This window comes from Saccoglossus kowalevskii, chromosome 4 (genome assembly GCF_978046115.1).
Source record: "Saccoglossus kowalevskii chromosome 4, keSacKowa6.1, whole genome shotgun sequence".
In the NCBI taxonomy this organism is placed as follows: domain Eukaryota; kingdom Metazoa; phylum Hemichordata; class Enteropneusta; family Harrimaniidae; genus Saccoglossus; species Saccoglossus kowalevskii.
Window position 1 is genome coordinate 127,351 of NC_140644.1, and position 16,836 is coordinate 144,186.

Here is a 16,836-nt window from a genome sequence, read left to right on the forward strand (position 1 = left end):
GGCTACCGAGCATCCCTGAAAAAGGATGCTTAAATGAAAATCTAAATTCCTTGAAGAACTTCCATTGGAAATATCAATATTATAAAGTAAAAGTAAATATATTTAGGGAAAACGAGGAATTGAATCAGTCATTTTTTGTAGTTTAATTATGAAATTACTGTTGTATTGGTATTTTCCCTCCATTCATAATACATTGATCATTACCATAATGAATGCAGAGTCACACACTGATAACAATTGTGTGTTGTATATAGCCTTACAGCAACTATAACTGCTATATATTATGTTAGGATTTACTGGCTATTAATGGAGTATTCCAGCTAATCTAGAAAATTAACTAAATCACTTGATAATTTTTCATTCATGTATTTATTATTTCTCCCATCTTTAGGAACATAATATAATGCACATTTTCTATATTTTGCGAGGAAACATTAATTATAACACATACAAAAGTACAAAATAAAGTACTAGGAGTACTTGCATGCAAGACATTAAAATGTAGACGATGTAACAATGTTGCATTGAATTGAGACCTGGAAACCAACTGTTTCCAGCTGATTACACTTCCTTGCTTCTTTAGATACCATTGATACAGTTGATGCAGCTATCAAATGCTGTAATATATCAATCTTGCTTTTACCCAGGGGTGACTGTTTGGAAATGTTTTTAAAGTTAATGTTTTGTGGCATTGTTTCAGACTGGCATGCGAGGACATTGCTGTGTGACCTTTCTAATTCCTGAAAACCTTTGTTGTCATGTTTGCACCACTACAGTACAGTCCTTGGATACCAGATACAAGAAGTAAAATAAACTTATCAAAAGATTCTTTGTTCTTATTATGTATTTTATAGGGAGATTAATTAAAGACACTATTTAATATTTAAAGTAGTTATTGATTGACAATAGTCCTACAATTCTGTCAATAAATTCTTTATTTGTTCCTTGTGATGTTATTTTGTTTTAATAAGAATGAAAACATAGCATGTATGCTTTCGTTCATCAAAAAAAGTAATATTGTAAAATAACAACTATGCTTTGTAACAATGTCACCTTGTATGTGGTAATTGTATATCCAAATTGTGGTAGAATTAAATGTTTTTTACAGAAATTGAAATAGGAAAATAACTGAAGGATGAAGTCCTTCATTAAAAAAATGGCATAATTGAATTGCTGTATTGCTGGACAATATTGCTGTTTTGTTGTCAGGACAATAGATTTTGATTAAATCAGACTGGTGTATAGAGGAGATTAATTACCAATAACTTAAGGAGACATACATATACTGTCATTGAACAACTGTCATTGAATTTCAACAAGATAATGGATTCCCCTGCATTGAATAAACAACAACTCGATGCAAAGGTTGCAGAGACAACATGTGATGAAATAAATAAATGTAAGCCTCCAGAACTGAAAAACAAATTTGAGGTGTTAGCCTACTAAATGATTCAGAAAGTCTTGAGGCTGTGGATGACAAAGTCAAGGAAGAACCAAATGCTGTAGAGCAGCTACCTATTCAAGATCAAGTCTAAACTCAAATCCAGCAACAGAGCAATCAAGTCAAAGAAGTCAACTGTCAATCATATTTTGATAGGAGACTCAATCATAAAAGGTGTGACCAGTATATGGCTTACACAGTGCGTGAAGCACGTGATCAGTTGCAGAAAGTGTCAGCTGACACACAAGTGGCATCTATTGTATATCATGTTGGTACTAATGATCTAGCCAACCACAATCGTGATCTTATCATCTCACAAAAAATTAATAGATGTTTGGAAAAACAAATTTCCCCAAGCAAAATTTGGAATATCAGCAATTCTTCCAAGACAAGGATGTGTTGATATAAACAAAGATATAAAACACATAAATGAGGAAGTAAAAGAATTCTGTCACAAAGAAGGCTGCGTATTCATTGCCCATCATAAACTATCAGTCAGCAAACAGTTGTTTGCTGAAGATGGGATACATATTAATGCTGATGGAGTCAAATTGCTAGTAGAAGATATAAAGAGATCAATGAATAATGGAAAACCCGGATTGATGAGAGAGAATGATGCACGGAACAGACCCATCTACCGACACACACGCAGTCAACGTTCTTACAGAGATGACAACAGAGGGAATCAACACAATGACCAACAATACAGACGACCAGAGAATTGAACAGCAGCCCACATACAAAAAACCTAATTATGGCACTGTAAAAAACTATGATGATCAGTTAGCGCATAAATTAATTGACTTTTTAAGGAGTTATATTTAGAGTTATTTTAGAGAAAAGGCAGCAAATGTAACGTTACAGGTAGAGCTAAATCATAGCAAGAAATGCATAGCAAGAAATAATATGAGAAAAAATCCGAACAATGTCTTGTCATTTACCGGTATGACATGGAACATTCAAGGTATTAAACAAAAGTTTCACCATAGTGATTTTATGAACACTATTAATCCCTATGATTTTGTAGCATTAGAAGAAACATGGTTAGATTCAGTAAATGACTTTTCTTTAGCAGAGTTTAGTTATATTCGTAGTGATAAAAATAGAAGTAAAGCAGCAAGGCGAAATTCTGCTGGTGTTGCACTGTTTTTCAAACATAGGTTTAAAAGTGGAATTTCAAAGCTGCATACCATCATTAATGATGTTATAAGGGTTAAGTTAGATAACAAGTTCTTCAATTTGGAAAATTATATTTATATCTATGTGGCATATTTACCACCAGAAAACTAGTCTATTTTCAAAAACAAAAACAAAATAATATCATTGAAGAATTGGAGAAAGAAATAACAATTCATTCAATTAATGGAGATGCAATTCTTATGGAAGATTTGAATGCATGAACAGGAAAACTGGAGGATTTTATTGTGAATGACACAGTGGAGCATATATCCAAATTATTATGAAATTGATAATACGAGGAACAGACTGAACAAAGATACAAATATAAATTTCTATGGACATAAATTAATTGACCTTTGTTTATCAACAGATATGAAAATAATAATGCGCGAAAAATTGGTGACTTGTATGGTAATTTTACATTTCACTCCTATAATGGTTCAAGTTTAGTTGACTATCTAATTGTAACAACAAGACTATTTAACAAAGTTCAGTTTCTAAAAGTGCTTTCAATAACCCAGTTATCGGACCATTATCCACTATCATTTTCAATTTCTATACAACAAGAGTTTGAAAGTGATAGCACTGATACAGAGTTAGATCCAATGCCTGAAAGATATCTGTGGGAGTCATCCTCAACAGAAAAATATCAGGAAGCCATACAGAGTGCAAAAGTAATGTCAAAAGTAACCCAATATTTACATATGAATTATAAGGCAGGGACTTTAAATGATGCTGCAATGCTGCAGATATGTCACTTAAGACTTGCTCGAATAAATTAAAAATCAGTAAAAAATCAACAAAGTAAAAAGAAAGCGAGAAATGGTTTGATAAGCCATGCTATATTATGAAAAGAGAATTTAAAGGAATGACTAATATGTTATGTAAATACCCAAAAGACCCATATGTTAGAACCAGATTTTTTCAACTGAAAAAAGATTATAAAAAAATAATTAGACTGAAAAAAAAATTATATAAGGAGAACCTTTTAAACGAGTTGGATCAGGTAGAAAAAACAGATCCATCAGCATTTTGGAAAACAATAACAGAGTTAAAAAATACTAACACATTACCAACAAATAATAGCATTAGTGATAATATTAGTGTAGAGGAATGGATTAGACATTTATCAGATTTGAACAAGAAATACAGATATTCATAATTTGGAAAAAGGAGAGGTCAATATTAATCTGAACAAAGAAATTACAATGGTAGAAATAATTAAAACAATTAAACAAGCCATGCATGGCACAGTCCCCGTTAGTTATCAAATTTAAGATATATAGTTTTGTTTATAGTAATATACATGTAGCGAGAATATAACCATGTCAGGAATATGATTTTTTAATATTAAAATGATTGACATTTGTATCTGATCGTCAAACAAGTACTTGTCTATATTGAGAGATATTGCTCTGGAACAGCATTTAAAATCAACCATTTTGAATACATGTATATATATATAACATGATGTATAATGAATATATAAAATTTTAATATAATCAGTCAAAGCATTTAAGAGATATGGCTCTAGAAGCTCAATCATTAAAACAAAATGGCTGCCAGTCAGCCATTTTGAATCCAATCTGAAAAATAAAATGACGTACATCAAGAACTCGTTATGTCTAATGTATGTACCAACTTTGAACAAAATCCATCCATAAATACCAGAAATATGCTTGATATTTGATGATTTTTTTAGCACAAAAATGACCACCATTCGGCCATTTTGAATAGGATCGTCAAACCAATATATTTGTCTCTCTATGATATGATCTATAATGAATATTTTAAATTTGAACATAATCAGTCAAAGCAAGTCAGAGATATGGCACTAGAACCACATTCATTAAAACAAAATGGCCGCCAGTTGGCCATTTTGAATCTTATCTGAAAAACAAAATTATTTGCATCAAGGTTCTATAGTGTCTGATGTATACTGTATACCAAGTTTGAACAAAATTCATCTGTAAACAGCCGAGAAATGCTTGATTTTTAGGATTTTTTAGCACAGAAATGGCCGCCATTCAGCCATCTTGAATCAGATCGTGAAACAAATTGACGTGCATATGTATAATATCATGTATGATGTATGTGTGAAGTTTGATTGTGATTGTGTCTTTTTCCCCTTTGTGAGTAGTATTTCACAACAAAGGAATTAAATGCAAATCGTATTATAGGGATGTGCCGCCCTTTGGGATCTTAATTTTTTGCTGTTTGGGTCTAGAATGGGGGTATAGATTTGCTTGCCTTTTGGTCCAATATCAGTTTGCCTGGTCTAGAATGGGGTATGTTTTTCCACTTTCTATGTATTTACTCAAGTTTTAGTATTTTTATTGGTTTTTTATTGGCATATTTTCACATAGCGGATCGTCTTAACCGGGCGCAGAAGTCTGCAACTTTAGGCCACCATTTATCCCGTTAATGAGCCCCACAATTCAATGTGTTCAGTGTGTACGAAATCAGCGCATGCGTAGTGAATTGGCGGGAATTGACGGTGTAGACATATTTTTACAGCGAGTTTTTGGATCAAGTAAGAGAATCTCAGAAATTATTGACAAGTTTAAATGTAATTTTACAAATGTTTACTTGAATTGCGTATTGTATATTCATTTTTATTGCTGTGGTGTTTGACATGACCCATCGGATTTGTAATTTCTTTTGGGGGCCTGGATCAGGGGACTGGATATTCGTCTGGTTTAAAGTTTGGATGAAAACTACCCGGAGAAAACTGTTATTGATTTTTTCAATCGCAAATAATAATGATGTATAGACCGAGGGTATAGAGCCAATTTTGGCGCTTTTCTGTGACTTTTTTCGGATGGTTATACATTATGTCAATAAAATGAGCGGCAATTCTAACAAAATTCAGATTGGAGAACCCCAGGGGGGAAACCATTGTCTCGAGTCAAAGAACAGCTGACATAGTGGTAAAGTGGAAAAGAAAATTTGCAATTTGTGTTCCAATAGCGATATTGAAAATGAATATCATTTCATAATAACCGGTTCCAGATACCAGATGCAAAGGAATGACTTATTTGAAGCAGTAGAGAAAAAAAATATTGGGAATGAAAAGAAATTCATATAATAATAATTCACAAACTAAGTATGGAAATAAAACATAATAAGTGTTATTATGATTAATTCTTTTTTACTTATATTATTTTTTATTACTAGTATACTTATTTTTTGTTACTATATAGTAGTACATGTTTTTTTGTCTTATAATAATAATAATAATAATAATATATTATTATTATATTATTATTATTATTGTAATTATTATTATTTAATTTTATTTACTTTGCTTAGTTCTAAGACATTTTATAGATTATTTTTCTTGCCGTTTATATGTAACCCTGCTCAGACTAGCAAAGGAACTGACTGGTCACTTGACCTGTCTGCATAAAAACTTGCTTTTCTCCAGTGTAATTGTTTTTCACTTCCTTCCTTCTATCTTTTACTTCATGCTTTAAAGATATTTGATGTGTATTTATAATATTATAAATTTATAATATTAGCATATCTACTACTGTATTTTAGACATATAAGCAAATTGAAATGTTAAATTCTAAAAATATTGTTTGTGAGGAAGTCTAATACTGATCATCTGCTGTTGGCTGAACTAATGACACTATCATACAGCCATGCTGACTTCTATGTGCAGCAAACTAAATTGGCTGCTATAATATCCCAATTTTTTTGATTTGATGAATACCATGCTGGTGACTTGTCTGATATCAAAATTACTGAAAAATAAAATACTATTTTTAAAATATTTCAATTCTGTTTATGATACCTGGTATGCTATATGGGCATTAAATTTAGTTCATCAAATTATCAAAGCTGTAGTTATGATTCTAGCATGGCATTATGACAGTGGTACATTAAAGCTTTCTGCAGTGTACTACTTGATGTTGGGCCATAATAATAAACATAATCAGTAAACAACAAAAAAATATACTATGAATGTCCACCAAATAGTTGTTGACCTTGAGTTTACTGATCATTTCCTAGTCCTCATTTCCTAGTTGTCAAACAACTTTTTTGTGAATCAAATACTATTAAAATGCTGTGTGTTAAAAAGTAAGTGCACTCTATTTGTTCTTATTTCCCTTGGATTGATCATTCATTCAGATTGATGAGTCTGGATGATGAGAAAATTCAACCTATAACTGAATAAATTTAATGACAATTTGGTCTCTGATGGGATATACAAAATCACTATTTGGTCTATAATGGGGTATGGTTTTTAAGTGAAAATGGTCTATGATGGGGTCTGGGGTTTTATTTCCCGGCCGCACACCCCTATCAAAGTGAAAGGCCAGTGCAGCAGCCCCCCCCCCCCCGAGGCCGAGGCTCAGGCTAATTGCACCAGGACTCCTCTGGAGCCTCGGGCACTGGATGTCATCGGGGTGCTGGCAGCCAAGCCACCGATCTGGGCTTTCAGGGCAGGGCACACGTTGACCCCCCCTACTTTCAGCCAGCTAGGGTTTGTCACGCGGTAACGGTACAACGGTAACAAATTTATCCTTGTGTCCGGTCTCCGCTGTGGGTTTTGACTCCCTTCTTACTGACCCATGGGCATCCCCAGAGGGAACCGACCCTGTCATGAGATGCACAGTCAAACACGCTCCCTCTCACATATTTAAAGTGAAAAAAGACACGGTACTCCGGGCGGTCCCTCAGAGTTTTCCATCCGTAATGTCTTTTGGGGTAATGCGTAGTATCATTGATCCCAGTGATACGATGTAAATACCCCCACCCTTGATCCTAAGGCGACCACCTAAGGTTGCTTCAACGCTTATGGGATCACGGGCGTCGGAATCCAAAGCAACCCCATCGGCACGTCTCTCCCTGTTCGTCCGAGTGCGGAGTGGGGCGCAGAGCACGCAAACGGTTCTAAGGTCACAACTGAGTGACTACTTCAGGCCTTGGGGAAATCACCTCGTGGGGGAAGGGAACTCACACACACACACACACACACACACGCCATACACAGGGTACATCAGCCGGAACTAAGTCCAGGCTTCTACCCAAATGTGTTTGTCGTACCAAATCTACAAGTGGCGGGCGTCCAGTTCTGGACCTAGGCAGACTGAATCTGTACGTGCTCCTTAATCGGCTCCACATGGAGACACCATTCAGGGTTCTTCTTTCCATCCACCGTTTCGACTGGCTAGCCCCACTAGACTTAAGCGGGGCCTACCTACACATACCGATGCACCCAGCGAGTTGCCATCTCTTTTGAATTGCCCAGCTGGGCCAAGTATTCAAATTTTGGGTGCTACACCCCCCCCCCCCCCCCCCGTTCGGGTTAGGCACAGCGCCCTACGTGTTCACCCGAGTGATGAAACAGGTAGTGCTGCTGCTTCACCAGATGTTGGTACACCTCAATCTGTACCCAGACTACTGGTTACTAAAAACCCAGGCAAGGGGTTAATAGACAAACGCGTCAGGCTAACACAGGACTTACTTCACCAGCTGGGCTCGTTAGTAAATCGACAAGTCCCACCTCGACCCAATGCGCAGTTGGTGTCCCTGGGCATGGAGTTTGGACATAGAGGTAAGCTTAGCTTAGCTACATCAAGCGTGTTGCTTAGCGCTAAGCAGCCTAGCTGAATGCCTAGTCAGCGTTCTCTCAGTGTCCTTCCGAGAACTAATATGGATCATCGGAATGATGACCTCAGTTCAAAGGGTCGTTTCCAAGGCCGCAATGCTTGTTATAACGCTGGGCCCTCCTATGGGAACTAGATAGGCAGGTTTCAATCTCGGACCAAGTGAAGGAAGCCCTGCCCTGGTGGTCGTCACTGGCCAACCTCGGACAGGAGGGCAACTTGGACCCACTCGCCGCAAGTATGACTCTAGACCGGTTTGCCACACCCCGGAACACCAAGCTCCCGATGTACGTAACACTCCAGGAGCCTTGGCCAGGGTCGCTTTGCTAACCCCGTAGACTAACTTAGTTGTGTATGCCTTTCCTCCCTTTCCGCTAGTTCACCGGGCACCGGAGAAAACTTCGACAGGTGCACAACTGCATATTATCAATGATCGCACCCAATTGGCCAAGCAAGGCCTAATTTCCACTTCTGTCGGAAATGCTAGTCGAAACACCAGCAATGCTTCTGGACTTACCGGACATGCCGTCCCAACCAGACGGCGCACTACCAATGAGCTCAACAGGTATCACTTACACGCATAGAGGCTCTCAGTGGACCCGCACATACGAAAGCCTTATCTGAGCAGGCTGCCAACGTCCTGGCCAGGGCGAACAGGAATTCCACCAACGCGGCCTACATTTCTAGGCTGCGAGCATACTCTGATCGGTGTAGCGAGAGGAAGATTGATTCGAACCATCCCTCTATTGGCGAGGTAGCAGACTTCTTCGTCCATCTGTTTGACAAAGTGGGTTTGTCCTACACAGCGATCGTTGGCTACAGGTCGGCCTTGTCCCCCACCACTCAGAACGTATGGGAACAAGACTAGCCGATTGTCCTATTATCAGGAGACTATTTACTGCTTTCCAGACGCCAAGACCCCATATAAGAGAGACGCCCAACTGGGACTTGTCGGCTGTATTGTCTGCTCTAAGCAGACCGCCCTTTGAGCCTCTCCGATCAGCACCACTCAAATTTTTTACATGGAAAGTAGTCTTCCTACTGGCCCTCTCCTCATGTAGGCGTTGGCCAGAGCTGGGGGCATTGTCCTTCTCGGATGATGTACCGCCGTTATGGACAACCAAGTTGTGCAAAAGACATGAATCATGTTTGGAGCGGGGTGCCAGACACATATCTTTGTGTTATGGCCCAGGCAGGCAGGATAGGCCGGCCTCCCCAACTGCGACTGTATTAGAGGTCTATAATACTTTAACTTCTTCAACACAGAGCTTGCAGAGACACCAAGTACGAGCGCATGAGGTCTGTGCGATTGCTAACTCGTTAGTGCTAGCGTCAGGCGCCCCCCCCCCCCCCCCCCCCGAGCACACATGGAGGGCAGGCTTCTGGAGAATGCAGAACGTCGTTATCAACTACTACCTGTAAGAGACACCGAATCCAATAAAAAGGGTTCCGTCGTAGCGAGTCAGTCTTGGTTTGCTGACCCAGCCCGAATGACCGCTAGGATCCCTGCGCATAGACAATAAGTCAGTCTCTGCACTTTATGCGGACAGATTTCTCTACCATTAGCACTCCCCTGGAAGCTCCCAGGTCCCGCTTTGCGACCTATGCCCTCATGCAGAACTGTTTCAGTCTTTACTTCGAAAGCTTACTACCCCACCAGAATTGGGTTGGGGTCTAGCTTTCTCGAGTACACCGAACCCTGTCACCGTAGCAGCATTTTGGCTTCTTGCTCGGGGGACAGCACAAGCAAGGTAAGACACCACCCTTTTTAGGGTTTTAACTAGGGTGTTGAGTGTTTCATCCCGGACTGGGAAAAGAATTTTCATCACTTTTCTGTTTGCTCGGAAAACCCGCCACCTATCGGCGTCTGACTCTGTCTACAGTTCAAAATAGTCATTTTGACTGACCGGAGTCTATGATGGGTAATTGAACGTAGTGAATTTAGGCGAGGGTTCTCCGAACCCGCCTATTCACATAGTTCATACCCACCATAGACTCCGGGTCCCTCCCAACACCCCACTCTTTTTCGTAGCGTTGGTCTAAGTCCTCGATGCAGAGAGAAAGAAACCAGCGTGATTGTACAGCCGTCTATGGCGCTGCCATATGGGATCGGTCACGTGGTTCATGACGTGAAGGAAAGAGAATCTTTGGGTCATGGGACTTCCCCTGACCTCAGTCACCGGCAGAATCGCTGTTTAAAGACTACAGTTCAAAGTAGTCATTTTGACTGACCGGAGTCTATGGTGGGTATGAACTATGTGAATAGGTAGGTTCGAAGAACCCTCGCCTATTTTCCTGTAATATTATTGATCAATCACAATGGACAAAATCAATACATGAAATAATAGGCGAAAGTGAAATTAATAATTATTGGAAAGAGACCAAGAAAAGCATACATCACATAACTGATCAAATCGAAGCCAGTTATGTAGATTTGTGAAGAAAAGCAATTAATTCATAAAAATCTAAATCTGAGGAAAATGATAAATTAAGAACTTACAGTAAATTCAAGAAAGAATTTAAAACAGAGCAGTACTTGACAAAAATTAAAAATTCAATAATAAGAATGTAGTACGGTATAAACCAACAGAGTTGTAAGTAATTCACTATAGTATTTTGGAAGAAGTCCAGAGCATATTACATTTTCTGTATTTAACAGGTTTATTGTTTGAAGGTGAACAAACTTGTCAACATTTTTGTCATAGTGTTCAAACATAGTGACTATAGTAGCAGATTATATGCTCTGCTCTATATTTTTTCTGACCCCCGATCTGTGCCTGATTTGTTGTGACAGACGGTAACCTAGTAACCACCCAACTTGTATGTTCTTCTAATAAATTAGATTATGAGATCTTTAAATTGGTTTGAGATTGCTGAATAACATAGTGTTATAGTTTTCAAGGATTCAGTGTATTTATTAAAGCATTTAAAAGACATGCAGTCACTAATTTATGCAGATTAAAATCTCCAATTATATTGTTATATAATTAATTATTAATTGTTAATGCAGCCATAATCAGTACAGTTTCTTACCTATATTTTCATGTTAGTATGCACCAAGCATATTTTTCACTCTCATTCTCTAGGCTTCTATAACCTTTGCACCAATCAATTATTTAAAGAAAATGTATCATTGGCACCCACATGAAAGTGAATCAATTAAGCATCAAGAAATCATTTTTTCATTTTGCACAAGAATTTAAAGACAATGTACTCTTTCATCATTTTTATCTTTTTCCAAGTGGCTAGACAAGTAGATAGTTGGTTAAGAAACATGATATTAGCCAGAATTTGGCTAAATAAGTAGAAAGTCAGCTAAGAAACATGGTACTTGCCAGCAGTTAGCTAAACTAGTAGATACATGTAGTTGGCTAAGAAATATGCCAGCAGTTGGCTAAACTAGTAGATACATGTAGTTGGCTAAGAAATATGGTACTTGCCAGCAGTTAGCTAAACTAGTAGATACATGTAGTTGGCTAAGATATATGCCAGCAGTTGGCTAAACTAGTAGATACATGTAGTTGGCTAAGAAATATGGTACTTACCAGCAGTAAGTTAAACTAGTAGATACATGTAGTTGGCTAAGAAATATGCCAGCAGTTGGCTAAACTAGTAGATACATGTAGTTGGCTAAGAAATATGGTACTTGCCAGCAGTTAGCTAAACTAGTAGATACATGTAGTTGGCTAAGAAACATGTGTGTATATTTTTTACCATTAGCAGAAGCGCAGAATTCGATTGGTTCATCATCTTTTGACAGACAATTATACTATGTTAAACAATACTATATTTGTAATGTAATTTGTTTTTCCTTGCAGTGTATTTCTTTCATGTCGACTCAAGACAGTTCCGGGCTTCCATGATCCAGATGCAGTTACTGGTAAAGAAGTTTACCGAAGTAAGTAAACAAAAAGATAATTCTTTATATCCTTGCCTAGGATTGATAATACTACTGCCACTGCCTCCTTTATTAATAAAGTGACTGAGGGATCTAATAAATAGTTTTTGAAATATGAAAATTGTTTAGATTGAAAGTAAATGCTGAACCTGTTATATGTAGTTGATTTATTTTATTTTTAAAAATTGATTTGTGCATAACTTTTTTTAATTGTCTATTTTTTCATTTTTAACAGAATATTTTGTTCGTTTTTACATTAACATTTCTTTAGAATGCATAAATTTAACAGAAGTCACTGACCAGGTATTGTTCATGTATACTACATCTACAATCTCTGAAAAAAATGAAAAAATCTGATGAGCATACCTACTGCAGTTACAAGGATTTAGTCACAACAATACTGGTTGATAGTTTTAATCCCTGTTTTAAGTATGATCAGTAATCTGCCTAACTTTTAGGTCAACACTATGAAGAATAAGTTAAAATTATGGATGTCAATGATACATGATCACTTGAAACATGTAATTTTTTATAAAAAAGCAAAATTAAGCTATATAGATATATATCTGATAGCCGGCTTGGAAGTTAAGTTTCACTAGCTAGAACTGTACTTCTGTAATCATGAGATGTAAATATTATCTGTATGTGTATACATGATGTACATTTATTACTTTCTGTTTTTAATTTTTTAAAACTAACACAACTTCTGGCAACTTATTTTCTATACTGACTTGATCTGCATACAAACATAGAATCTATATTTGAAATACAAAAGCACTCTACAATCTGTCTTTAATCACATGAACTAAAAAGTCTGCAATCAATTTAAGAATAAGTTGATGCAGTTAAATTATCAGCTTTTCAATTCTAAGAATTTGTGTCCTGGTGGTGGAATTCATTTATTCAAATTCTTGTTTCTATTAGATTTAAAGTAGGCAGGTATTGAGAATAGAGAATGTGGTTAAACTGAAATTAAATTATCCATATTTTCATTAAAAACAATTCAATAAAAATGAAAGATTAATTGAATAAATTGATGTATCAATTAATTACCAACATTCATATGTATGTGATAGTTGGACTGAAATTCCCCACAACTGATATCCCCAAATTGTGTTATGACTCAGTAATGTGTATCCATGGCAATACATATATGGTGTTATTTTGTAATTAATATCAATGTTAATGATGTTTGGTGGGGTTTTAAATATGATTGAGGAACTAAGTGGTCATTATGTACAAGTACATCTATATTTATTTTCTTTATAATGTACATCATGTAATAGATAGATAAATAAATTATCCAAATCTTGAATTAACGTACCCACAAGATAGATAAATTAGCTACATCTTAAATTAACATTTCCACAAGATAGATAAATTATCCATATCTTAAATTAACATACCCACAAGATAGATAAATTAGCTACATCTTGAATTAACATTTCCACAAGATAAATTGTCTACATCTTAAATTAGCATACCCATAAGATAGATAAATTATTCATATCTTAAATTAACATACCCACAAGATAGATAAATTATCTACATCTTAAATTAACATACCCACAAGATAGATAAATTATCTACATCTTAAATTAACATACCCACAAGATAGATAAATTATCTACATCTTAAATTAACATACCCACAAGATAGATAAATTATCTACATCTTAAATTAACATACCCACAAGATAGATAAATTATCCATATCTTAAATTAACATTTCCACAAGATAGATAAATTATCCATATCTTAAATTAACATACCCACAAGATAGATAAATTATCCATATCTTAAATTAACATACCCACAAGATAGATAAATTATCCATATCTTAAATTAACATACAACAATATTTGCTTCATCTTGAATTAACATAACCACAAAGTATATAAAATAGCTAAAAAATGAAAAAGATATGTAGTGCGGTAACTGGTTAGCGGACCAGTTCACAATGGTAGATTTCAATTTATTTCTATGTTGGCTTGTATTGACCCTAGTAAACACCTGTTGAGTTTACATTTATTTATTATTCACAATTCATATTTAAGTTTGTCATAATTATCAACATCTACAACCACATAATAATTGAAATATATCATAATTTGATAAGTAAGATAGCCATGTTTTTTTTCAGTTGATGCCAAATGTCAAGAAGCAGAACAAAAACAAAGACAAATGTTACGACGCAAGTATATTGGAAGGCCCGCCACAGCTGGAGTTGTACCATATAGAAATAATGAGGTCAGTTTACAAGTGCTGAATGAATTCCTTTTCTAAATTAGAATAATTTAAATGAATAATGATTTATTTTTCTTAATTTGTTTTATAATTAATTAACTTTTATAATTGTGTTCAAATTTGTCAAACTGGTAATTTTATCGCTGTCTGGAATGATTCTATTTATTTTAGCTAATACAAATGTAGTAAAATTAAATTACTAAATTTTTTTGAAAATGTTGAACATAAAAAAATGACATTTTATTTATCACTGTTCACGCTTGTAGAAATTATCAAGTGTCTGTGATAAACAAATTATGAGAATTTGTTTTATGGAGAATTAATTTTCACTCTAAAGTTCATAAATTCTTTTTAAATTGATTATTAACTAATAAAGATAAATTACAATGTGAGTTAGTCATGACATGATTACTGTGGCATTGCAGTATGCACCAAAATAATAATTTTTTTTTTTTTTTCAAAACAACTTTTTATTCATAAAAATTATACATGTATACATGTACTCTTACTTCTCTTTTTCTTTTTTTCCAATTAATCTTAAAACAATCATCAATTAGTAGTTGGTTGTATAGAAATATATGGTTCTATCAACTTGCTTTTTTTAAAGGAATACTGGTAAATACATTTTTTTAATATTAAAATTAGAATCTATTTTCTTTCTTTCTAATCATGGGATGATTGTAAAGTAATTCTACTAAAACTACAGTTTTGACATTTCATGTGGATTAATTGTAAAAACATTTTGTGGTGGTATATCTACCCGGCAATTCTGAAAACGTCATTCCTGATTGCAATTGAGCCAAGTCTATAGTAGTAATGTAATGGTTTATTCTCCTGTTAGACTTGACTGACACTCCATTGGATTCCACTGTTACATTCATGGCATGTGTGTAATAATGACTGTTCGCTGGCACATTAATTATATATCATCCAGAGATCTCAGTTTCAGGCATTTATATTAAACCTTCTAAATATCTAATAAATACATGTTCAGCAAGAGGGCATCCACTGTGTATGATTTTAAACATGAACAATATAATTACAGTAATGTTTTGTATAATTAGCATATTAATACCCACCTGAACACCTAGCTGGGATATTACATGACACCACAAGGTAATTACCCTTATTAACTAAATGAATCTGTGTTTGGCAGCCAATTAAGGATTTTGAATATAATTTTGAATTAATCGATCGTTCTGCATGAGAAGCATTATAAAACCTGTTGGACAGAGACAGGCATGAAATCTCAAACATGAAATGGTTCTCATTGTTGGAATACTGCAGGCTATTGATGCTTATCACGTCTCTGCATTGTGAACTATATAATACATACTTTGAGTATGTTTTATAAGTATGCAAATCCTTTCTCCTCTGAGCTATCCTTAGTTATAAATGACACGCCTTAACCTCTAAACTCTTTCATCTTTCTATAGATTAATGCATTTTCTGACCTTGCTTTGAAATTCACAAAGTGACTGTGATTAGGTTGTCGTATTCAATTAATTCAATTAAAATATTTGGTTTGTGAATCATGGTGTGTGCAGTTTATGGAATGGTAGTAGTCTATTGAATTCTTTATATATGTAGATAGTGACTAGTAAAGATTCAAAAATGTATTTTTTTTTTTTTTTATTATTTTTTTATTTTTATTTTTTTTTACTTTCGTATCTACCATATATATATATATATAGTGTAGATACGAAAGTCGATTATTCCCAAACAAAAGTGCTCAATACAAAGTATATGTAGAGCGGGTAGAATACCGTGATAGAGGAATTAATATGCAACTACATGAATATTGAAACTCGACAGCACTGTTTGGTAAGGTACAAGTACCTCACTCATCAGGAGCTTTATGTTTAATAATTCACTGCACCAAAGAGCATACATTACAAGCTTCGCAAATTAACATATTAATTAAAATTAAATAAAAAGTTTAATTGTTACATATTAGAGCTTTTGATCTGTAAACGTTCTTCCTTAACTGTGCTTTGAGTTGTGAAAGCAGGAAGCAACCCACAAGCTCGCAGGTCTCTGCGCCATCTGGTCACTCAAAGAAAAGATATTGAATATAAAATACAATGGAAAATTCTTGCTCATGATAGCCCGTATAATAGCTCCAGCAAACAATGCATTTTATGTTTGAAGGAAAAATTTATCATAATTTTTAGACCCCTCCACACGAAACAAAAGAAATGAACTCGTGTCATCATGCCGACACAGATTAATAGCTCTAATATGTAACACTTAAACTTTCTATTTAATTTTAATTGATATGTTAATTTGCCAAGCTTATAATGTATGCTCTTTGGTGCAGTGAATTATTAAACATAAAGCTCCTGATGAGTGAGGTACTTGTACCTTACGAAACAGTGCTGTCGAGTTTCAATATTCATGTAGTTGTGTATTAATTCCTCTATCACCGTATTCACCCACTCTACATAAACTTTG

At 35.2% G+C, this 16,836-nt stretch overlaps 1 protein-coding gene across 2 annotated transcripts in view; it reads left to right on the forward strand.

Moving 5' to 3' along the window:
- LOC102807959 (uncharacterized) overlaps nucleotides 1-16,836 on the forward strand; it is a 34,594-nt gene that overhangs the window by 4,278 nt on the left and 13,480 nt on the right. For both annotated transcript variants that reach the window (XM_085497610.1, XM_085497609.1), the window contains 2 exons: nucleotides 12,057-12,136; nucleotides 14,279-14,385. In XM_085497610.1, coding sequence (XP_085353736.1) covers nucleotides 12,057-12,136; nucleotides 14,279-14,385 — 187 coding nt within the window. The remainder of the gene's footprint in view (nucleotides 1-12,056; nucleotides 12,137-14,278; nucleotides 14,386-16,836) is intronic.